The 26,189-nt window shown below is 37.0% G+C and overlaps 1 protein-coding gene across 10 annotated transcripts in view; it reads right to left on the bottom strand.

Moving 5' to 3' along the window:
- Positions 1 to 26,189, bottom strand: part of MAGI1 (membrane associated guanylate kinase, WW and PDZ domain containing 1) — a 598,134-nt gene that overhangs the window by 75,178 nt on the left and 496,767 nt on the right. For 7 of the 10 annotated variants that reach the window (XM_046662236.1, XM_046662246.1, XM_046662260.1 and 4 more), the window contains 5 exons: positions 17,050 to 17,132; positions 12,897 to 12,935; positions 7,612 to 7,669; positions 4,485 to 4,594; positions 2,351 to 2,443 (listed from right to left, as the gene is read on the bottom strand). In XM_046662236.1, the coding sequence (XP_046518192.1) occupies positions 2,351 to 2,443; positions 4,485 to 4,594; positions 7,612 to 7,669; positions 12,897 to 12,935; positions 17,050 to 17,132 (383 nt within the window). The remainder of the gene's footprint in view (positions 1 to 2,350; positions 2,444 to 4,484; positions 4,595 to 7,611; positions 7,670 to 12,896; positions 12,936 to 17,049; positions 17,133 to 26,189) is intronic. The other 3 variants (XM_046662253.1, XM_046662314.1, XM_046662268.1) reach the window with 2 other exon arrangements.

The raw sequence follows: 26,189 nt of genomic DNA, 5'->3' as shown, positions 1-26,189 counted from the left end.
GGCATGGATTCTAAACTGGCTTGCCTGGCACTGATCCTATTCCAAAGACGATGACTGTGTTTGAAAGGTGAGGATCAACACGGAGACTGCACAGGAGAAGGGCTCTAAGAATAATAAGTAGTTCCTGGGAGGGTTCAGGGAGCCTGAAGATTCCCAAAATGCCAGGGGACCCAAGAGGGCTGAAGAAGAAAAGAAAAAAGAAAAAACACCTAGAAAAGGAGGAGACAGAATCTAAGATGAAGCCCCTAATGCAGATAAATACCATCCAGACTCTTAACTCAGTTGGTGCACTTAAGGATTTAGTGCTTACGACCTGAACCTTGAAAGCTTTAATTGATTTAATCTCTAAGATAATTCTTTGAGGAAGTTTGGCTGGTTATCATGCCTGCACGTATGCACGTGTACATATGTACTCTGTTTTCACTCAACAGTAAATTTCAGAAGCTAGAACTAAAGGGATTATGTCTAGATTGGGGATCCTACAGGGAAAAAGCAGTCTGCTGCTCCATGGGCTTTAAAATGTAAAGAGGAAACTACTGTTAAATAACTGGGCACTAATTATAAACTGTTAAATTTCTATAAATGAGAAGTATAAGATGGAAAGAGTGAATGTGACAGGGGAATTTAGCAAAACTTCAGATGAGTTGGAGTTAGGAAAATAAGGAGTGAAAGCAAAACGGAGCTGCACACAGAAGGAAGAGCATATGCAAAGGCTCTGACGTGGTCCACAGTTTCACCAGTTCGAGGAACTGAAAAGAAGGTTGGTATAGCTAACTTAACAGTGAGGGGGCAAATAAGATGACATGAGGCTGCAGAAGGGATTTTATATTTAAAAATATGAAGGAGGCCACAATCATGTTGTTATTAGTTAATATGTAGTTGTTAATATGTAGTTAATATGTGTTGTTAATATCTAGTTAATATGTTCTTTTAAAGTATGCTTTTTTTTTTGTTGAGGAAGATTGGCCCTGAGCTAACATAGGTTGCCAATCTGCCTCTTTTTTATTTTCCCCCTCCCCAAAGCCCCAGTACATAGTAGTATATCCTAGTTGTAGGTCATTATAGCTCTTCTATGTGTGATGCTGCCACAGCATGGCTTGATGAGCAATGCATAGGTCTGCGCCCTGGATCCAAACCAGAGAACGCCAGGCCGCCAAAGCAGAGCACTCAAACTTCACCACACAGCCACGGGGTGGGCCCAAGTTAATATGTTATTATCTACTACGTTCTATCTTTATTAAAGCCATTATCACCATAAAAAAAGTACATCCAAGCCAGAAGAAATTATTTTACATCAATTGATAGTAATACAAATCTCATGACGATATCAACTAGCAGGGAAACAATGTCTTTTTATGAAAATTATAATGGAGGAATCAAAATTAGGGAAAGGAATTATTCTCATCTTTTTATGTCTAATACAGTTATATCTCTTTAAAAATGTAAAGAGGAGGATAACAAACTTTTACAGCTGTTTCTGTACCACAGACATTCACTCCCCAACTCTATCAAATACAATGCTTGTTCTATTTTTCTTACTTAAGAGAAAAAAACCAAACCAAAAAACAAAAACCCTCAAAACTTCCTCTGTCATTTAAGAGTAATGGGGCCTGGAAGCAGCAAGATCCTGGAGTTTCCAATTTTCAAGCCTGAACCTCACTAGGGAGCTCACACTATTTGTGAATATAAATAAGTGAGACCCAGTGAAAGGTTGTAAAACATGCATAAATGTCAAAACTGCAGTAAGAATAGGGGATGAGAATTTAAAACTCAGTATCAAACCATCTTACATTTATAGGAAAATTTTGGTCAAGTGCAAATATGTTGACTAGAATCTTGAAATATCTAATTCTGAGTTTTCAATTTCTCTTATTTAACACAATACTAAATATCTGTGGTCTCAAAATCAATGGTTTGCAACTCTGGGATGGTTTTGCCTCCCAGGGGCACTTTGGTTGTCACAATAGGGGCAAGGGTGCTTCTAGCACCTAGTGGGTAGAGGCAAGGGATGTTGCTGAACATCCTACAAGGCACGGGGCAGCCCCACAACAAAGAATTATCTGGCCCAAAATCTCAACTGTGCTGAGGTTGAAAAACCCTGGTTTAAATTGATCGTTATGACAAGCAGTCATTATTTTTAGAGCATTACAAATAGCTAAGGAAATTCATACAGAAAAGTTTCTAATCTTTTTGACAAGTCTGATTAACAATACATTTAGAATTTCTATAATTACCGTTTTTACTATCAAAGGAATGAGTCGGGAGTTACAAGATTCCACTTTTTTAAGTATCTTTAACAACGTTAGATTTTTGAGCTAACACTATGATGCAATTATAAAAAACACTTTACCCTGAAGCGGAGCTTCTCTGGCTGGCTCCGGATTGCTTGGGGGGTGGTTTGGAATTACAGGAGGCACAAGCGATGAATGGTCTTCTGTCCATTCTGTAAGAAAGAGAAGAAACAGTTTACTCATTTTACTTTAAATGGCTGGTTGACTTACTAGGATTCACCTTCTCTTAATTATAAAACTACTCAAATCAATAAAGCCAGAGGCAGAGAACTTAAATTAAAAAGAAATTGGTATCTGACCCCACTCCATGTTAAGAATATCAAGATATTTCTCTCTGTCTCTCTCTTCTAAGACCTCTGGGGAAAGAAATATTGTGATATAACCAATAAATCTCCAGTTCTCTCTGGCTGGAGAGTTCAAAGTGAGACCAAGTAAAAAACATCAGGAAAGATACAGAGTCAACCACAGCCAGCCCAATAAGGGAGACACTTCTCTAATGCAACTGGGACATGGGCAGGGCTGCTGAAGCCTCTTTGTCTAAGGTGGTGAAGGCGGATTTCAGCAATTTGCTAAGGTGCTATTTCCTATCATCTCTGAAATCCAAATGGGACTCATTACCAATACTCCTGGGTCCTAACTATAGTCTTATTCACTTTGAAGCCCAGAAATAACTCACAGTGAGTGACCCCTGAGATGTATGCTAGAGTGCCTTTGCAGCTCAGCTAACATATTCGATTGGACACTCACATTCAATGGTACACTTGCACTCCCCAAACTATACTTTGTAACACTACCAAGTTTTACCAGCTCAGGAAAAATATTTAAAAGAACATTTTCTTTAAAATAGAAAAGAGATTAAGATAGAAAGGAGAACGTTTCATGAGGTGAATACATACACACACGCAATCACACATAACATACATGCTCACTCTAAAATATAGTCTATGGCAATGGTTGGCAAACTATGAACAACCAGCCAAAATGGGCCCAATCCCTTTTTTGCGCAACTTGTGAACTAAGAATGGTGTTTACCTTTTTAAATGGTTGGAAAAAAAATAAAAAGAAGAATATTTCATGACACATGAAAACTATGTGAAGTTCAAATTTCAGTGTCCATACATAATGTTTTATTGGAACACAGCCATTCCTATTTGGTTACATATTGTTGACAGCTGTTTTCATACTACAAGGAGAAAGATGAGTAGTTATTACAGAGACCGTATGAACAGCAAGTCCTACTATATTTACTATCTGGCCACTTACAGAAAAAGTTGTTCAGCTTCCATTCTATAGCCTATATTTATTATATTCAATGTTATGAGAAGTGTTATATTTGATATTCATATATTTGATATTCACATTATAGTGAGGGGGTTGTGAGCCTATTATTTTAAAAGATTGCAATGAAAAACTAGAAAAACTTAAGCATCTATTAATTAAAAGATGGCTAAATGAAGTGGAGAGATTCATAAAATGGAATATTATACAGCCATTAAAAACCGTAAAGTAAATCTATATTAACCAGCTTTGAAATCCATGCAAGAAATATATTTAAGTGAGAAAAAAAAGTCACAAAACTAATCTATATAAAAATTATGATCTGGTTTTTATTAAAATATGCATATTTTGTACATCCCTAGAAGTTTTCTGCACAGTGTTTATTGCTGAAGATGGGATGGGAGCAAGCAGGGGAGAGTTTAATGTTCTACATTCCTGAATTATTCATATTTTTACAAAGAGCATGAATTAACTTGTAATTTTTTAAAAAGCATTCAAAATTACCAGCTTTTTCTCATTCTTACATGTAATGTTCCTAAAATTAAAAGTCAGTTTCACACCCAGTAACTCCTCTTAACGTGCTAAAAGTGGTTTGGACTTGGACACCTGTTGCTGTGCAAATGCTGCTGGGACAAGAGAATTCACCACCAGAAAGTTCCCTAAACTTATGACAGCTCCTTTCTAAATTAAAGTGGAGACTGGAATCCCTTTGAATTGGGTCCCCCACTTTAGCTGTCTGGGTTCTGGGCAGGGAGAACTCTAGCAGAAGCTCTGTATTCCTCCCGCAAGGAGATCAAGTTCCCAGCACAGCAGGAGAAGGATGTGATCGTCATGGAGGCCTCTTCCGACCACATGGGGGTGTGAGCGCCCAGGCTTCGCCTCGCTCCTCCGCCCACAGATCAAGAGAAAGCCAACCTTCTGGCTGCTGCTGTTGCTGTTGCTGCTGCTGCTGCTGCTGCTCAATCTGCTTCTTCCGTTTGGCTTCTAAAACCGGGTTCTCATATTGTGTCTTCCTGTTGATGTGGCTGAAGCAGAAGGCAGACAGTGTTCAGTTAGGAAACATTTCATCCCATGAGCAAAATGCCAATCAGGCTAAGTCCCATGATTAGAACTGAGCAGAGCAGTTGGTCTGAGATGTTGACTATCTTGTGTCAAAATGTGCAGTTAGGAAGAAGAAATAAAAATGGATGGTTTCCACTATTGACTTCTTGTATGTACCAAGCATTGTGCTACCAGTTTTACACGCATTTTATTTTAAAATCCTCAATAAATGCCAGGAGGTAGGTCCTATTTATATTCATCTTTTATGGATAAGGAAAGTAAATTTCTGAGCAGTTAAGTAATAACTCACCTAACGTAATGTAGCTAGTAAATAGTAAAGAGGCAAGCAAGCTCGGGTCTGTCTGCTCTCAAATCCCAGGATTTTAACCACTGACTCACCCAAATGTCTAAGGAATCACCTGACAGGGGACTGCTTTAATTCACCAAGAATTAGATTGTAGAATTATTAAAAAATGAGATTAAAGTGGAGACGTGATGTTGTCTGTAACATTTAATGCAAGAACTGCTGTGTAACTTTCTACAACAGAGTCTGCAGAAGCATGAGCACTCATCCAAATGACGCAACGAAAACAAGGACTCCAGCAACATCTGTCAACAACTGTGATCAATAGACATGGAGGCAGGATTAAAAGTATATGCCTTAGGCAAAAAGACTCCAAATGCAGCTAACCTAAGCAAATGTGATGTGCTCAAAGTGACAAAGACCCAGATACTTCAGATGGCTCCAAAACTAATAAGGCCATGGCAAAACAAAACTACACATACATATGTGTACATCCGGACATATAAATATATATTTTTTTGCCATGGCCTGTATGTATATGTATATACACACACATCATACAAACATACACACACAAGCATATGCATATTCACAGATGTATTTTTTTCTTCATCAAAATCATACTTCATTAGAAGTTTTGGAACATACCTATTATGTGATTATTTAGAACTTGAAATATTTTTTAAAGCCAGGCTTTATGTTTTAAAGCCAGGCTTGTCAAATAGGGTGGACTAACTTATTACTCTTAACTCCTGTTATAGGACTACGTGTTTATTTCCTAATTCTTATAGGCAATTTCATGCTAAGAAATAGTCTAACAGAACAGGCATGTGGATCTGAAAAGACATAGGAAGGAGAAGTATATAGTAAGATAACACGCTTCTCAAACCAAGTCTCTCATCCATCAAAGCTGTCGTCACTTGTTCCTTTTCTCTCTTAAGGCACTAATTATTTGAGGGAGACTTAAAATGAGCCCCAAAAAGGCAGAAACCCCACTGTACATCTGTGAGAAAGAGGATCTGCAGAGCACACAACAGAATTTTATATGACGAGGGTCAAAGAAATGACTGAGCTTGCCTTTCTGAAGTCCCAAATCATCAATCCTTCTTGTCAGGTCAAGAGGTGGTAACATGAGTATTGGCCAAGGACACTTGCTAAACTGGACTCATAATTTTTTTTTAAAGATTGACACCTGAGCTAACATCTGTTGCCAATCTTCCTTCTTTTTTTTTTTCCTTCTTCTTCTTCCCAAAGCCCCCTAGTACATAGTTGTATATTCTAGTTATAGGTTCTTCTGGCTGTGCTATGTGGGACGCCACTTCAACAAGGCTTTTTTTTCTTTTTTCTTTTCTTTGGAGGAAGATTAGCCCTAACATCTGCCGCCAATCCTCCTGTTTTTGCTGAGGAAGATTGGCCCTGAGCTAACATCTGTGCCCATCTTCCTCTACTTTTTTATATGTGGGACACCTGCTACAGCATGGCTTGATAAGCAGTGCATAGGTCCGCACCTGGGATCCAAACTGGTGAATCCTGGGCTGCCAAAGTGGAACATACAAACTTAACCACTGTGCCACCAGGCCGGCCCCTCAGCATGGCTTGATGAGTGTTGCCATGTCCGTGGCCCAGGATCTGTACTGGTGAAACCCTGGGCCACTGAAGTGGAGCATGTGAACTTAACCACTTGGCTATGGGGCCAGCTCCTCATAATTTTTTATAATAAGATGCTGAGCACTTTATGGCCTGGCATTTTTGCATCATATATTCTTATCACCAGGATATTACACAAGTGACTTTTCATTGCCAGCATTGCGAGGGATGGAAAGCTTGCCGGTTATCTTCACTGTGGCAGGTGGGATTATGATAATAGAATATTCATATGGTATTTGTTTCTTTCAAAAGGATCTTTTATTAGTTATTTCTCATTTTTCTCAGAGGAAATGATATAGAGCGTATTTTTTCAGTGTTTAATCTCTTGAGTTTCTTTTATTTTTTTTTAGTGTCATCCTACCAATAGACGGTTCTGATGAAAGGCCAAAGTGTGTGCCCAATGCTAGACTAAGGTACATAATAAAGAGGACATGATAAGGGTTTGAGACACTTAAAGATGGAGAACAGGAGCCATATCTATGGTCCTCAGGCAAGGGAGAGGCAAACAGGCATAGAAAATCTTGCAACTTAGGCTAGTTCTCAATTTCCTTCTTAATCTTGCCAGTATTCCATACATTATTAACATGTGTCTGATCCTTTTAGAAAGTGTGAAGTAATAAATAAGTAATTACTGAGAAGTTCAGACATTGGCAGGGCAAAATACACAAAACAGGTCTTCCTCCTAAAGATAAACAACGCGTACTCATCTGGTCTACGGAATCCTTGCTTTGCTCATTCATTCACTGATTCACCCATTCATTCAACTAACACTTATTAAGAACCTGCCATACACCAGGACAATTTTGGGCCTTGGTAATACAGTGGTAAACAAAAGACATGGATCGTGCCCTCGCGAACTGTATAATTTACCATCTTCAAATTCACTTAATATTTTCTCATTCGTTGAAATATACATATGTATTTTCTTTACAAAATTAGTATTACATTATTATTTAGTTTGTACATTATAATGGTGGCAAATTCTGTTCAGAATAAATGTACATAATCACAGAGGGGTGCAAACTAAACGGTGGATTAAGAGGCACTTACTCTACATAGTAGATACCATAGACAGGGTCTTCAATCTTTTCCCAACCAGCAGGCAGTTCTGAAAAGTGAAAGAATATTTAGAGCAAGAAGAGCATATCCGTCAAGGGCCTAGGGATTTTCAACACTTGAGTTAGGCAAAAAGAGAAAGATTCATAAAGATGCGTTAAATCCAATTAAAACTGCATATCCTAACAAAAAAAAAGTGAGAATTATTTTTATTAGTGTATTTTTCTACATGAAGAGCAATTCTTTACTGATATTTTGTGCAAGCAAATAAAACAATAAAATGCAGCTTAGGTGTCTTCCTTCGAAATGAACTATTAAATTTTAATGGAAATATAGTTAAAATTTGCTTTGAATACCTAGCTCCTATCTTAAATAGTTACCATTTTCGCATTTTCTTTCTAGACTACCTTACCATACAAGCAAAAATGGATGAAAATTAATTTTTTTTATACAATAGTGCTGTTTTGGCTCTACTTGGAATAAAATAAAATTTGCATCTTATTTTTTCTTTGTTCCTAACTGAAATGCTACCAACTATACAAAAATTCCCACATGGAATTGGATTTTTGAAACGCACACACCGATCACTCGATTGCTACATTTCGACAGGCCCATTTTCACCAGCACTTTGCCTATGAAAGCAGAAACACAGGACCTGCATTCTGAGAACTCACTACCTAAAGCGGAAGATTTTATTCCTTCAAATGTGGTGGAAAAATGGCATTGAGGGATATATGTGCCTTTCTGAAAACTCAACTGTGCTCTACTGGGCTTTACCTCATAAGGTTTTGTATCAAAGGTTAGAACGTTATTAACTAGTTAACTGTAAGTTCTGTTATAACAAGAACCTATTGTAAAAAAGCCCACTGTACCAGATAATTTGAGTTGGTGAAAGAAGCAACTAGGTTGTGTTTCATGTCATTAAACAGTTCTTTTAGGCAGAGCAGCAATTAACAATTTCAAAGCCACTCTGATATGTACGTAGTTAAGGCAAGCTTGCATAATACCATACTGCAAAGTGAATCATTATTCCTAAAAGTAACTATTAAGACCACCTTGAATGGAATATTACAAACACTTGAAATATCACTTACTTTTAAATACTAGATTTTTTAAATTCCAGGAACCATGTGGTCACTATTTTCACATAGTGACCATTTCATTGGGGCATACGGCTTACATATGCCACGAACAGTCCCACACTGAAATGAAGTCACGTGCATGCACCCAAACACACACAGGCTTAACTACTCAAAGTTTATGTTTTGCTCAGATTTGGCTGCACATCAAGAAACATTAATTTCATGGATTTTGCTCCACATGTTATTTGTTTGCAAACAAAAAGACAAGTTTTCTCCCTTTTCTTCTAATTTTTTTTTTTTTAAAACATGTAGCAGGTTTTAAAGAAGTCTTTGAATTCTGAGAGACGTAAGCTACTAAAATGCAAGACAGGTCCAATTTGCAGTCGTTGATACAACGTGGCATTTTTATACGCAGAGTCTTGTGGACTGATGCAAATCAAATGCCTGGGAAACGGTTTCCCCTTACAAAGCTGGAAATTACCATTTAAATGAAAGCAAACCAGGAAAATATTTCCAAAGAGCTGGGAAATCAAAGATTAAGAAAATGCAAATTGGTGCACAGTCATCTTTGTTCTGGCATGGGGCAGAAGAATGGGTGGGTGTGAGGGACCACATTATATTTAATGAACCAAATCTCCAACCTTAAATATTTGGCCGGATTATTTTTAGATAAAATTAGGAAAATATTAAGAATTCAATTCATTCCATTATTAATTTGTCAAACATTTATTGAGCACCTAGTGTCTGCCTGTGGGTGTACTAGGCACCAGAGACACAAAGATCATTACAAGTGCACCATCTGAGCAGACAATTCAAACTCGGCATGCTAAGTGGTTTGATAGAGGTCCGAGGAGGGTACAAGAAAAGAAGACACCTTTGACTTTGTCCCGTCACCTGGTCAGTCACTTACGTTCTAGAGTTGAGAAATGAGGTCAGTCAACCGGTATTTCTGGAGATTTGTAAATTAAAACACATCTTCCGGAACAGATCGGTAAACTCCAGAAATTTTCCAGTTTTTCAAGCTAAAACTCATTTAAAATTGAAAAGATAGATCTCTCACTTCCAATGTGGTGATTAACTTAATAACAGGAATTAGCCTCCTAATGCTTAAAATAGAAATGGGTCATGGATTTAAAAAAGGAAGATATTTGTCCTCAAAGTTGCCATTTGGTTCTAAAAACTGAAAATGGCAGAAAATATTGAAGCCCAGAAAATGATAACATTACAATTTTTTTAAACACTGAAGATGGCTGAAGAGCCACCCTACTATGTTTCAACAACTGTCGGACGTTAGACCAGACTGTACAACCTGTCACACCATTTCAGGCCACTAAGACCCTTTGGGGGCTGCCCAGATCTGGGATTAAACCTGAGCTCTACCATTCCATAAGTCTGGTGTTGGTCTAGTTACTTAACATCTCAGAACCACATGTTTCTCCTGGATTTACCTCAAAGGCTGACTATAGATTAAATGAGGATGCTTGTGAAAATTCTGCACAGCACCGGGCACACAAGCTCAATAAATGGCAACTGTTCTAGGAAAGCACAAAAGGAATAGGACGGATTTACATGGCCTGCTTTCTTGCTGTTCCTGCCTCTGAAAATCTCACGCTGTACTCATCATCCTCACTGAAGCAGATACGGAGCAGTGAAGTGTCCTAAATCTTTAAACCAAAGATTTGTCAACACACAGACTGAAAGTCATATTCACAACTGTGACTTAGTTTGGGTTGGGAGGGGACATCATGTCCTTGTCTCTACCTCTCCTAATTGGGTTCAGCACACGAATACCTTATAATTCCAAAAGAAGGCTCTGCAAGTGCTTTTTGATTCTGGGGAGGTGTCTGCAGAGGGTGTGATAAATTCTGCAAAGCAAAAGTGCACAATGGAGCTACTGACCCAGCTCAAACAACAGAGTTCAGAAATGACAACTCTATAATCAAATGATCTGTGTCCAACATCCAAGCCAACCACCCCCGCCTCCCAGAGGCAGATTACAGAGAGGGTTTCCTTGTTACATCTGGAACCATATTGTTCACCGAAAACCTGACAGTTGCTATTGTTTGAAATTAGGACCCTCTTATTAAGAAAATGGGCAGTCGGCTTGTCAATAGAATGTGGAGTGAACACAACAGAAAACTGTGTGTGTGTGTGTGTGTGTGCGTGTGAATGTGTGTACACATCACTCTTTCCACAGTAGACACGTGCAGGCAAAAATCAAGAGTCCTGTCTCTAGTCTACCTACAAGGACACATTTCTATAGTACACATATTCCTGCCTTGTCCAATATTAAAGGCAAAAAGTACCATAAGGAATGTATTGAAAAATCCAACAAGAGGGAATTAGTTAATAAATAATACAACTGGTAAAAACAATAATATGTGATGACCACAGCGACAAATATTGAGAGACATTCTCATTAAGTCTCCTCACAACCACAATGGGAGCTCCTCCTTCAGGCTTTCTGTATAGATATGGAAAGAGAAGCCAAGAGAAGGTGAATGACTTGTCCAAGGTCATACAGCCAGGAAGTGGGAGTGCCAGGATATGAAGCCAGGCAGCCTGATCTGACCCCAGAGACAGCTCCACCACTTCACCAAACCATCACCCAGAATTATGGCTATGACCATGAGAAGGGATACCATGCAGCCATTAAAACTTACTTTTTGCAGTCTTTAACAACATAGCAAAATTTCCACACTGTTACAGTTACATGGGGAAAAAAACAATACAGAAACTTTTCTCTTAAAACTTTCAACATTCAAACTTCCATAGCCCTATGCACAGCTGTATTATCTCCACCAGCTGCCCACAGATGGCAGTGGTCACTCACATATAATAGGCAGGTAGCAAGACTTGAATCACTTGGTTCAACAAATGATTAAGGCACTAATTTTGTGTCTGGAAAACCTAGTTCTGTCTTTTTCAATTACTTCATCTAATATCACTGGATTGAGAAATTTTTTTTGATAAAATTAGTTTCAAATGGTTCTATTACACAGGTTGAAGCTCAAGTCATTCCGACCACAATGACCACAAGGCCAACGTATTAAACATCTTTAAAAATAGATCTATCAATAGTTATCGAACATTGCTGGCATAGCCATCAATTACAACATGATACGCCCCAAACATTAAGAAAAACAGAGTTAAATTCTATTATATCATAACACTAGTCAACCATGACTGATTATCTTTTTGTGCATAATAAAAAATAAAATCAAATGAAAACAATAATCTGCATTAAATATTTATATTTTCCGTTCTTAAAGCAATCTCAAAAATGCTATGCTGACTGAATAAACTCAGGACAGTTCCATCCATATTGATCTTAAACAACCTTCTGGTTAATTTTCAATCAGCCAAGGCTTTCATGTGCAATTTAGTCGAAACTTGTGCTTTCCCATCTACCCTTCTGCAGATGCATCAGATGAAATGCGAACTAATTTTAATATTGTTAAAAGCTGAACATAAAGCATTTAACTTAGCAGGGCGTGTAACTTAATATATTCCAACAACAAAGATAAAAGAGTCTGGCATCATCTGCTCATGTAAAACATTTCTAAACTGTAATAGCTAGAGTAGACAAGACCTGATTTACATTGATATACACACTCTAAGGAAAATGGCACATAGAAACCTTGCATCTGGTTTTCAAGCCATTCACTACAGTTACAAGTCAACATGTGGCCTGCGACTTAAGAACAACTCAATGCTAAGACTTAACTATTCAATTAATCATTGAAATTGTTGGATTGTCGTTACTCCCACAAAGATCTCTAAATTAGTCTGGTGGGTTTTGTTTTGCTTTTTTGTATTCCCCATGTAAACACCCACGCCAAACGAACACAGAAATAGGCCAAGATAGGTTATATGGGAGTCCAAGCAACACAGCAAGTATCTATCTCCTTGGTTTTTTCTTACTCTTCAATTTATAAGACTACCTAGCACCAATTTTTTAAATCTCATTCTAGTCTCAATTCGCTCAGACTTCTTCTTTGTAGACACGATTTATTACAACTCTGCGTGATGCCTGCAGTCAGACACATGGGTTGTAAGATTGACCTTTCAGGGATAAGCAGGAATGAAAATCATAAATGGAGAAGCGTAAACTAAAGAAACCAAGAGATTAAGCAATTCACCGGAGACAAAACCATTTAGGCAATCATGCAGCAGTAGCCGGCTGGGAGGGTTTACCTAGTTCACTGTCCAGCTCCTCGGTGTGGACCCCTTCTTCTCCAAAGGAATAGCAGGAATGAGACAGAAAAGAGAGAAAGAAAAATTCAGACACCAGCACCAAGAAAGAAACTCCCCTCAGAAAAACAGCAGCAAACACATCACTCTGTTTTGTCCTTACCTGCATTGTGGCTTATTTCATTGGCTTGGCTAGTAAACTCAAGACCTCAGTGTAAATCACAAGACAGGAAGAGCTGATATTGGCAACATAATTATACGGCTCATTTCCTTGCACGTCAAAAGAGGGTTTGATTGGTTGTAAAAGATGACAAATACCTTTGCGGTTTCAATGTTCTTAAGTGGGAACACTTAAAACAGACCTTATTTCGAGCAAACAAAGATGTTAGATCTTTCAATATTAGTCCTTTCAATCCTTCAATAATCCTCCAATTAGTGAGGCAATTATACTCACAATTAAAGCATTACTTAACTTATAAGTAATACTGCTGCCTGAAAAATGGAAGGTAAGGTGAAATCGAGAATGCAGATTGTAAAATGAGTTACACGTCAATGCTTTTCGATAGGAGTTAGAAAGATGAGTTATGTCATGATGATGTACATTAGGGAAGCAAGGCTCAAAGGCTGCCCTGAAAGGAGTATTAGTGGCCAGAGTTTACTTTATATAAGATTTATAAGTCAAACAGCTCAGAAATATTAGAATGAAAATGTTCTCAATAATTTCAATGAGCAAAACAAGTCAAGATCTTTCCCAGTCTTGATCTCCTCTTGCTAACATCTTATTATTACCGAGAAGAGAACACAGGACAGCATACAAATCATTTCATTCATTAAGTCTCTCCAGCTACAGAGCAGGTGGCTGTCCCTTCCACTGTGAGCTCCAAGAACACAGGGATCAAGCCTGTTTTTACTACCACAATATGCTCAGTGACTAGTCTAGTTTTTGGTACATGGTAGATACTAAATATTTCTCAAATGAATGAATGAATCAATCAATCAATCAACGATTGACTTTAGTAACCAACATGGCCCTATCCATCTTGTAAACTCTTCATTTAAAAACTAGCCAACGGCCAACACCAAGTTTTGACACTAGCATTTTTTCTTAAAAAGGAAATCTGATTTACATAAAATCTTCATTCATTTCTTTAATAATTATTTAATGAGACCTACTATGTGCCAGTCACTGTTCTAGGTGACAGAGATATTAAAATGAGCACAATCAGACACATCTCTACCCTTTTGGAGGAGGAGACAAGTCCAAAGCTCACATAAGTGAAAATAAAACTGAAACTATGATAAGCTCTCTAGAGTAAGACACATAATAGAATGAACTAATCATATCTGGGGGCAAGGTCACAGAAAAGTCCCTGAACTGTAATCTGAAGGTTAGGCAAAATTTAATAGAAAGACTTAGCGTGAAAAACGACTAGAATTTAAGTTCTCCAAGAGCAGAGCTTTTTGTTTGCTGTGTTCATTAATACATCTGAAGTCCCTAGAACACATGTGACACAGAGAAGACATTCAATAACTATTTGTGTAATCTAAGAGTATTCTAAGAGAGAACTGCATCTCTAAATGTCATGGCGCAGGAACTAGTGGGGATGAAGGGCAGAGAGTGGGGAGCAGCAGAGTAAGATAAGCTGGAGAGGTTGAAACACACAGGGCTTGGAGAGGCAACATGAGGACTGGCATTTACCGAGCAGACTGAGAGCACCATTGAATATGGCTTGTCGGGTAGTCAGTGATAAACAATCACATTTACATTTTAAAAGACTGTTCTGAGTGCAGGGTAAGAAGGAGAGGGGCAAGAGCCTAGGTGGGAGATGAGCATGACCTGGACTAGGACGGTAGAGGTGGTGAGGAAAATGGTGGATGGATTCCAGAGATGTATGGGAGGTAAAGTGAACTCAGCTGGACATGGGTTAGAAATGGGGGTGAAGAAAAGTAACAGGTCAAAGGAGACTCTTAAAAATGCATGGATTTACCCAAAACTGAGATAGGGAACACTTACAGAAGACCAGATTTGGGCAGGGGGAGATCATTAGTTGTGTTTTAATCATATTGAGTTTGAAGTCTCTTTGAGACAAACAGTGTGATTAACCAGGCAGATCAACTCTGGCCTGGAGCTCAAAGGCAGGGTGGCAAGGCTTCTGATTGAACTAGATACACAGAAATGACAAAAGGAGTTATACACTGAAGATCAAAATCCCAAACTAGTTTCTTACTTTTTTGAGATAGGAAATATAAAATATAAAATTTTTACAGTAAGTATGATGCTATACTGTTACATTCCACGTGCATATGACCTATAGAGAGTAGAAAGAAATACAGGAACAATATTGTGGCCAAGAATGTTATTCTTCTTTGTGTCATCATATAAACAACACAGGGCAGCTTTGTGTTAACTGGCAATTGAAAATACGGGTATGGGAACTGATACTTGTCATAGTGGTATAATCTGGTTATATATTTATACTATTTGTGTACACAGGCACACAGACATACATATAACTTCTACTAAAAATAGAATATATGAATTCTAATGTTGAAGGGATAATTACTGAACTAACTGTGTTTGGTATGAATACATACTTGTGCCAAAGGAAATAACATTAACACCAATAATGAGAATCTAAAAATTAACTAGATTTGGTAACAAAACCATTTAGTAATTCTACTCAATACTTTTACTACATTGACAGTTTTTCTCAGTAAAACCTATTGGAGTCTTCTATGATCTATAAAATTATATTAACAGGCATTTTCATACATTCCCAGTCTAACTATAATGGATACTGACAGTGAAGATCCTATGGTAATAAGAGTGCCTAACTTACCTTCAAAATCATCAGGCACCAAATACAGAGTAAATTTTGTTCTATGAAATTTTATGGCTAAATGTATTTTATGTTCTGATCTTTGAAAATTGGTTACTTATGTATTATATATTAAACAGGTACTTGAATAATCAGGACAGTCTATTATCCTATAACCATGCAAAATAATGCAGCTGACTACACCCGTGCCATTCCTTCTTTAGGAACAGGGCTAAGCAACCAAAACAAAATGTGTCTCAGTCACGCCTCTTCAGTCAGAAGATTTGTGTTTCCACGTGAAGTGAACACACAATTCTATGCTCATTTCATATAATCTGCAATCCATGTATAACAGAAGGATCTTGAAGAACAACGTTTTGACAGTATTATACTTTACAAGCTTACATTTTCAAACAAATCTCAAGTTTATATATACAACAATTCTGCCCCATAGGATAAATTAATAAAGTTTCACCAGCTTACAATAAAATATGCATCCAATAATTATACCACTAATTCAAATGCCAGAAATGAATAATGAATAGCAAAGCGAACCATTTCCCTTTTAATTCGTCCATGTCGGAAAGTAATTTTGGTAAAACTTGGGATAGATTTCAGTGTACTGAAAAGGAACATATTTGCTCTGTCTTAACTTTTTTTTCATTTTCGAAAAGTAATTAGAAATCCCAAAGCCTTGAAATAAACTTCTTTTAATCGTAACTCTTAGAGCCAGTTGATTCTTTTCAGAGATTAATGGGGAGAGTGGGGCTAGGGGTAACACCTCAGTCTTTCTTGGAAGAATACATTTTTCATATATTTAGGATGTAGTCTATGTTACACAGAGATTACCCAACAAGTCAAGATCTGCTTTCCCTATTCCAAGACTGGGGAAACAACATAGTCACGAAATACGTAGAGTTCAAGAAAAGCTCCTAATTTTGTCCTCTAAGACTTTCATAATATAGGGTTAGGGTCCAACAGGCAAGTTACTGGGGCATCGCTGGTTTCTGTCTTCCTAGAGACTTTCTAGAGTTCTCTCCAAGTTCTGGAAGGTGGAGGTTGGATCTTCATTTGAATAGTTTCTGACTGCGCTAAAGTTCTGTTTCTAATGGAGATATTAGTATGCTCTGCCTTTACGTGTGAACAAATCATTCGTTTAAAAACAATTCTACCGATTTTCCTCCTGCTTTTGGGAACCATAATACATTTACTAGAAACTGGATTACCTTTTAAAAACTCATTGTTAAAAGATGGTTGACCTTGCTACAACTTTTTAAAATTTGCACGTGTGAACAAGCCCCCAATTCACTAGAACCAAGACCTTCCTAGAGCCTTACCATCATCTTCACACTCTTCCAGAGGCTTCTGCTGCTTGTTCAGGCACCGAGGGTCTAACCAAGATGTTGTTTTTGTATTATGGCTGCAATCCAGAAACAAAAACAAGGAATTTGTTTGAAAAGAAAATAAGCACAAAGCCCAATGACAGAAGAATTATATATTCTTGAACATTTGCTCTTTGACCAAAGCAAAGATATTTTTCAACAGCAACCCAGACCAGAAGAAAGCCTGAGTTTGGAATTATAAAATGGCTTGCAAAGGATCTTAGGTAGGCTTTTTACTTACCTAAGAAATAATCATTCCATTATGGAGAGCTTAAAATGTAATACCAGTTTTATTTTTGAAAAATGAGTTCCAAATGACACTGTTTATCTATATCACCTACCCTTGTCTAGACTTACTTTAGGCTTGGTATTTGCCAAAGAGCAAAGGCCAATTTATTTTAAATTTGTTTATGACTTAAATCTTGGATGCTGGAATTCACAAAGAAGGCTGCTATTTCACTCCTTAGATTACAGAAGAATTCTCACGACAGTATGAAACTACCTCAATTCATGCAAGTGGCTCAAAGCTGTTAAGACATATGATTAGAGTCCTTCCCAAATTTTGCTTCAGACATAGTGAAGGCAATCAAAAATTACCTATCATAAATAGAACCTGGGCCAAGAAACAGAGAAGCTGAACATGTCACCCAATTTTCTTCTGGAAGGTACGGCCTAACTCTACATGAAGTGTTCCAACAGACACTGACTGGACCCTTAAAGGTCTGAAAGTTTACAGAGAATTCCCAAGAATCTATATTGCTCTTCAGTCATGTTAGAAATGTCACAAGAATGACTGGAAGAATTGCCCCATAGCAGGTAAATACACGGGGACAAAGTTCTGCACGAGCTCCCAGTCCACTCTATGCAAGCTAAATAGGAGAGACAAAGAGCTACAAGTCTAGTCGTTCTAGCTGCAAACCAGAAAGGAAAACAAGAAACTAAAAAAAAAATTGTTTTTGCAGGTCAAGTAGTAACCTAAATTTTTTGGAAGTCTGAAGTTTAGGTTGTAAATACGTTGCAAAAATTGTCACAGTTCTTTATTTTAGATTTGAATCTTATTAATTGTTGAAAAATCATGGCTTAACTGAAAAACAGAATGTGGAAAGGCATACACACATTATCTCAACTCTGTTAAAAGAAAAACAAACAAACAAATGAAAGGCAACATAGTAACAACTATCACCACCAATGCTACTTATTTGTCCAGTTACAGCTACCAGAATTTGTTCTTTTATATGTATCAGTTCATTTAATCCTTACAATAACTCTATGAAGAGTGTTATTAGTAGTCAAATTTTTACTCCCCATGTTACAGATGAGAAAACAACAGAGAGGTGAAAAAATTTGCCCAAGGACACTCTGTTGACACATGGCAGAACTGGGAACCAAACTGGGAGTCTAACATTAGAACCTATGGTCGGCACTATTCACACAGTAAGATAGTAAAAATGGTGAGTGCTGGGAGGGAAGATTATGTATGATTTTTTTAAAATACTTTTTTTATTTTGAGATAATTGTAGATTCACATGCAGTTATAAGAAAGAACACAGAGAGATCCCACATGTCCTTTACCCAGATTCCACCAATACTAACATCTTGTAAAACTACATAGTACGACGTTGCAACTAGGACATTGATAAATAGTCACGATACAAAACAATTTCATCATCACAAGGATCCTTCACGCCCTTTGGTAGCCGCACTTGGTTCCCTTCCAACCTCTTTTTCCAAAAGCCATTTTTAACTCCTGCCAACCACTAATCTGTTTTCCATTTGTATAATTTTGTCATTTCAAAAGTATTACTTAAATGAAATCATACAATACGTAATCTTTTGAGATTGGCATTTTTCATTCAGCAGAATTCTCATACAGGCTGTTGCAGGTATCAATAATTAATTCTTTTTACTGCTGAATAGTATTCCATGGCATGGATGTACCACAGTTTAACCAATGAAGGGACATCTGGGTTGTCTCCAGTTTTTGGTTATTTGAAATAAATCCATAAACATTCACATACAGGTTTTTGTGCCAACATAAGTGTTCACTTCTCTGTCCAAATGTGCAATTCCTGGGTGGTATGCAAGTTGCTTGTTTAGCTTGTTAAGAAACTATCAAACTATCTTCTAGAATGCCATACAATTTTACATACCTACTAGCAATGTACGAGTGATCCAGTTTCTCTGCATCTGTGCCATCATTTAGTGTTGTTAACTATTTTTTTATTTTAGCCATCCTCATAGGCGTGTAATGATATATCATTGTGGTTTTAACTGGTATTTCCCCAACGGTTAATGATGTTGAACACTGTTTCACGTGCTTATATGCCATGTGCATATCCTCTTCAGTGAAATGTTTGTTCATGTCTTTAGCTCATTTTCCACTTGGATGATTTGGTTTTTTTACTGTTGAGTATTAACAATTCTTTATATATTCTAGATACCAACACTTTGTTAGGTACAGGGGTTGCAAATATTTTCTGCCAGTCTGTAGCTTGTATTTTCATCCTCTTATGAGGGTCTTTGGTGAAGCAAATGTTTTTCATTTTAATAAAGATGAATTTATCAATTATTTCTTTTAGAGATATTTTTAATGTCAAGTCTAAGAACTCTTTGCCTATTCCAAGATCTCAAATATTTCCCTGTTTTTCTCCTAAAAGTTTTATTTCTTTATGTTTTTACACCTAAGTCTGTGATGATCTATTTTGACTTAATTTTTTTTTGCATAATGTGTGAGGTTTCGGGTGAGGTTATTTGCTTCTGGCTATGCACTTGCTCCAGCACCATTTTACTGAAAAGTCTACCTTACCTGCATTGAAATGCTTTTTCATTTTTGTTGAAAATCAGCCAGACACATTTGTGAGTCTGATTCATTGATCTGTGTCTATTTCTTCATCAATACCACACAGCCTTTATGACTGTGGCTATTTAACAAGTCTTGATATTGGACAGACTTATTACTCTGACTTTATTCTTCTTTTTCAAAATTGTTTTAGCTATTCTACTTCCTTTGCCTTTCCACATAAATTTCAGAATAAACTTGTCTATATCTACAAAAAAAAGTCATTGAGATTTTGACAGGAATTGCATTAAACTCTTATATCCATCTAGGGAGCACTGACATCTTCACTGTATCAATCATAGTCTTTCAATCTGTGAATAGAGTCTGCCTCTCCACTTATTTAGACTTTCTCTGATTTCATTCAGCAGTGTTTTGTAGTTTATGGCATACAAAGTCCTGCACATGTTTTACTAGATCTATACCTAAAGGGTACTCCTTTTTTGAAGTAAATGTGAATTGTATTTTATTTTGAATTTTTTGTCCATGTGTTCATTGCTAATACATAGTTATACAATTGCTATTTGTATACTTATCTTTTATCTTGCTGAACTCACTTCTTGAATTCTTTGTGTATTTGTTTTGTGATTTTCTATAAAGATAGTCATGGAATCTGCAAAGAGGGGTACTTTTATTCCTTCCTTTTCACCCTGTATGTCTTTTATTTCTTTTTCTTGCTTTATTATCCTGGCTAGAACTTCAAGCATGATGTTAAATAAGAGTGGTGAGAGCTAATATCCTTGGCTTGTTCTCAATCTTGTAGAGAAAGTACTTTCTCTCAACATTAAGTATAATGTTAGCTGTAGGGTTTTTGTAGACATTCTTCAAGTCAAGAAAATTCCCCTCAATTCTTACTTTTCTGAGAATTTTTAGCATGAATGAGTGCTGAATTTTGTCAAACGCTTTTAGTGTACTGATGAATATGATGTGATTTTTTTTCTTTAGTCTCTTAATATGGTGGATTACATTGATTAATTTTTCGAATATTAAGTCAGTCTTGATCCCTGGAATAATTCCCACTTGGTCATGCTGTATACAATTCTTTTATTATATTGCTGAAAGCTATTTGCTAATATTTTGTTACAGATTACTGATCTATATTCATGAGGATATTGCTCTGCAGTTTCCTTTTTTCTTGTTATTGTCCTTGTTTGTTTTTGGTAACAGGATAACACTAACTTCATAAAAATAAGTGGGCAGTGTTCTTGCTCTTCGACTTTCAGGAAGAGATTACACAGAAATAGTGTTAATTCTTCTTTGAATCGTTCTCCAGTGAAAGCATCTGATTCTGGAGATTTCTTTTCCAGGAGTTTTTAAATGACAAGTTTATTTTCCTTAATAGTTACAGGGCTATGTAAATTCCATACCATTGAGTTCCATACCAATTCTGTTCCATACTGGATGAACTGTGGTAGTTTGTGCTTCTTGAGGAATCGGTCTGTTTCATCTAAGTTGTCAAATTTATGTGTGCATACTTGACGGCAGCATTCTCATCTTTTTGATGTCTTCAGGGTCTGCAGTGATTCCTTGTTTAATTCCTAATATTAGTAATTTGGGACTTTTCTCAACTTTTCTTTGTCAGTCTTGCTAGAGGTTCTTCAATTTTATTAATCTTTTGAAGAATCAGCTGTTTGTTTCACTAATTTTCTTCACTGTTTTTGTTTCAATTTCACTGATTTCTGTACTTTCTTTCTTTCTGTCTAATTACCTCAAATGTAATTTGCTCTTCTTTTTCTAGGTTCTTGAGTTGGGAGCTTACATTGTTGATTTGCAACTTTTCCTCTTTTCTAATATATGTGTTTAGTGCTATAAATTTACCTCTTATCACTGCTTTGGCTGTGTCCCACCCTTTTGAATATGCTGTATTTTCATTTTCATTCAGTTCAATTTTTTTAAAAAAAATTCCCATAAGGGGCTGGCCCAGTGGTTAAGGTCATGCACTCTGCTTCAGAGGCCCAGGGTTTCACCAGTTCGAATCCTGGGTGCGGACATGGCACCGCTCATCAAGCCATGCTGAGGTGGCATCCCACATGCCACAACTAGAAGGACCCACAACTAAAAATACACAACCATGTACTGGGGGGCTATGGGAGAAAAAGGAAAAATAAAATCTTTAAAAAAAAAAATTTCCCTTGAGACTTTTGCTTGACCTGTGAATTATTTAGAAGTGAGTTGTTTAGTTTCTAAGTGTTTGGAGATTTTCCTACTTTATTTGATATTAATATGCAACTCTTGCTTTCTTCTGATTAATGTTTCAAGATATATTTTTTCTCAGACTTTTACTTTCAATTCACCAATATTGTCTTATGTGAAGTAAGTTTTGTAGAAAGCACAAAGTTTGGTCATATTTTTTAGTCTCTTTGCCAGTCTCTCTCTTAACACCTGTACTGAGTTAAATTCATTTAATGTAATTATTGATATCTTAGGGTTTAAGTCTTTCATTTTGTACTTTATTCTGTTTGTTCTGTTTTTTTCCACCATGTGAGGACACAGTGAGAAGATGGTTATGTATGAACTAGAAGTGGGTCCTCATCAGATATAAATCTGCTGGTGCCTTGATCTTGAACTACCCAGCATCCAGAACTGTGAGAAATAAATGTTTATTATTTAAGCCACCCAGTTTATGCTATTTTTGTTACTAAAATACTATATTATTTTAGCCCAAAGATGATACAGTATATGTGTATGTTTATGTATGTTTATGTATGTATGTATGTGTTTATATATCTCCATCCATATCCCTTTACCTCCCTTCATTTATAATAAAATTGTCTTAAATGCTTTCCCTACATACATTTAGAAGCATATCAGACAGTGTCATAACTTTTACTTCAACTTTCAAGTCTAATTAAAAACTCAAGAACAAGAGAAAATTTATTCTATTTACCTGTACTTTTACTCTTTCCATTGTTCTTTCTTCCTGATAGTCCAAGATTACTTCTTTTATATTTTTCTTTTTGTTTACAGGATATCCTTTAGCCATTTATTTAGAACAGGCCTGCTGGTGACAAATTCTCTTGGTTTTCCTTCATCTAATAATATCTTGATTTCTTCTTCATTTTTATGGGATATAGAATTCTGGGTTGATTCTTCTTTTCTTTCAGGACCTGAAAAATGCTGTGTCACTTCCTTCTGGTCTCCGGGGCTTCTGATGAGAAATACGTTGTCATTTGAACTGTTTCATCCATATAAGTAATGTGTCATTTCTCTCATTGTTTTTAAGATTTTCCTTTGTCTTCAGTTTTCAGAAGTTTGACTATGATGTGTCTTGGTGTAGTTTTCTTTGGGTTTATCCTGTTTGGGTTCATTATGCTTCCCTGTAGGTTTATTTCTTTGGCCAAATTTGAAGAATTTGTTCTTCAAGTGCTTTTTCAGCTCTACCTACTTCCTCTTCTCCTGGGACTCCAAAAGAAGCTCTGTTCTTTTTAAGTCAACTTTCTCTCTGTTGTTCAGATTGGGTAATTTCTATTTTCCATCTTCAAGTTTATTGATTCTTTCTCTCTCCCCTCCATCCTGCTGCTGAATCCACCTACTGAGCTTTTTATTTTGATTCTTGTATTTTTCAGTTCTAAACTTTCCATTTTTTACATCTTCTATTGCTCTGCTGAGACTTTTTTTTACTGAAGCTTTCTATTTTTCTACTTGTTTTAAGCACGTTTATAATCATTCATTGAAACACTTTTATGATGGCTGCTTCAAAATCTTTATCAGATCATTCTAACACCTCTGCCATCTTGGTGTGGGCATCTACTGATTGTCTTTTTTCCCTCAATTTGAGATTTTTCTGGTTCTTGGTGTAACAGGTGATTTTTAAAAATTAAAACCTGGACATCTTGGGTATTATGTTATAGCACTTCGGATCTTATTTAAACCTTCTATTTTAGCTGGCTTTTCCTGACACTACTCCAGCAGGGGAAGCGGTGGTACCACCTGTTATTTCTCAGTGGAGGTAGAAGTTCAGAGTCCCCACTTGGCCTTCATTGACACCCAAGGGGACGAGGAGCTTCTTGGTACTGCTGAGTGGGGATGGGAGTTTCAGGTGCCCCCTCGGCCTCCACTGATACCAGCTTGGCTGGGAGGGACAGGAGTGCCTCATTACTGCTCCCAACTTGGCTCGCACTGACTCCACAGGGAGGGAAGGAGGCTCTTTATTACTAGATGGTGGTGAAAATACTGACTCTGACACTACTCCAGCAGGAAGAGGGAGGCTGCCTCATTACTGCCAGGTCAGGGTGGAAGTCCAGCCTTCCCACTACATGGTCTCCATTGAATCCACATGGAGATTGGGGAAGTACTCACTAGTGCCTGGGTACAATCAAAGTCCCAGCTCTCTACTGAGCCTTTTTTAACGCTACCCGGGCAAAGAGGTTTGGGCTTCCAGTTACAGCCTATAGAGGTGGAGGACTAGGCTTCCCACTTGATCTTTGCTGGCAGGGCTGGGACCACAGGTTTTTCCGTGCTGTTACTGGAGCACAGCGGTCATTGACTAAAAGTGTTCTGTCCTGTAGGATGTCCCGTTCCAGGTCCTCTAGCTACAGAGGGCTTTTTTTTGTCTCCACCTGTTGGTTTTTCTGGGTTACTGGCTTCTTCAGCTCTAAGTCTGGGATATACGAGGTAAAAGGAAAGCTCAGGGAACTCGTCACCTGTCATTCCTTTGATCCCAAGCTCCCTAGCCAATCTGCCTTAATTATTCCTGCTCTCAAAGTCTTCCTACGTTTATTTTCTATATAAGCCCAGGATTTGTAAGTCTGTGCTTGATTTTTAATGTTCTTTTAAAATTTCACTATGTCTTAGATTTCCCATAAACTGCAACACTAAAATACACACATATACATAAAACAAGGTAGATCTGATTCTACAGAAATTTAACTTGCTATTCAACGTAAGACACTCTAAGATGAAGTTCTTCAGAATAAAGGACACCTGAAAATTCATTAACCATGAAATATAATTTAGGCTAAAATATAAATGGTGTGTATCTAATCACTTAATATCTACCGAATTTGATAGCTGCAAACCAAATCTCATAGTTGTCGTAATAAGCCACACTTCTGTATAATTTTTCTACTAAACATTAGGCCAATGAAACATTGGCCTAGCATCAGTTAAAAGTTACATTAGATTATGAAAAGTAAGCAAATCCCTGTACTGTCCTACACATCAGCCAGAGTCTTGGGGGCTAGTATTTCACTAACCATCCAAATAATCAACTTGCTTCTGTCAAATTATCAAGTCAGTCTTTAGCAAAATTATCGGTACATTCTTTTCCAAGAATTTGAGTTTCACACATTACTCTGTATCAGGAATGCCTGTTATGCTTTCCTTTTCCCAACACAAGTCTCCCTTACTAATAGACATAATTTCAAAGGTAATTTATTGCAAAAGCTAAGTACAAAATCTTGAGCTCATAGTTGACATCCATTTTTTATAACAACGTTTAAACTCCTCTGTAATAACCAAAGAGGATGATGATGAAAATGGTAACAGTAATAATAATGCCCACTGATTAGTACTAGCTCAGGTACTTTACATCCATTATCCCAGTTAATTCTCATGACAATCTGACAGGGTAGGTATGATTCATAATATTCATGTCCTTTACAGATATGGAAAATTGAGATGCAACATGGTAAACTCAAGTTCCCAAGGTCACATAACTACTAAGTGGTGGAAACAATGACTTTTCAGGTGAGCTCTTAACCACTAAACTTCCCTGATTCAAAAGAAAAGACTACATCTTCCAACCCTGTCTTTAATAAGCATTTGCTGTAAACATGAACATAGAAACGAGGATTGTCCCCTTCTTCTGGCTGGAAAAGAACACACAAGCTCTAGTTCTCTTATCTCAGATTTCCTAGGTAGGTTCTGAAAGAGTGTGTTCTGAGACCCAAGCCTTTCCCTTACTCCCATGTCTTTAGAAAAGTTATGTTTTCTTATCTTCACTGATTTTTCTAATTACAAAGCATGTGCTGAGATATATATTTAAATGAAATTATATATTCCAACCACACAGAAATGTATAACGTGGTTAGAAAATAAATTCCTTACTTAACTTAAACTCAAGTGTTAATAGATACTTCCAGAATTTTTCTATAGAGAGCTATGTCTACATATTCATAGAAACTAATGTACACATATAGTACAGAGCACAGGTTTGCATATATCCATACATTTTACAACAGTGAGACACTTCATATATTGTTCTGCAATGCCCTCTTTTGTTACTGTTCACTGAACAGCAGAACTTCAATCTATTTGA

This window comes from Equus quagga, chromosome 1, assembly GCF_021613505.1.
Source record: "Equus quagga isolate Etosha38 chromosome 1, UCLA_HA_Equagga_1.0, whole genome shotgun sequence".
Lineage (NCBI taxonomy): Eukaryota > Metazoa > Chordata > Mammalia > Perissodactyla > Equidae > Equus > Equus quagga.
The sequence above is the reverse complement of the archived record's forward strand: the minus strand, read 5'-3'. Positions and strand labels throughout refer to the sequence as shown.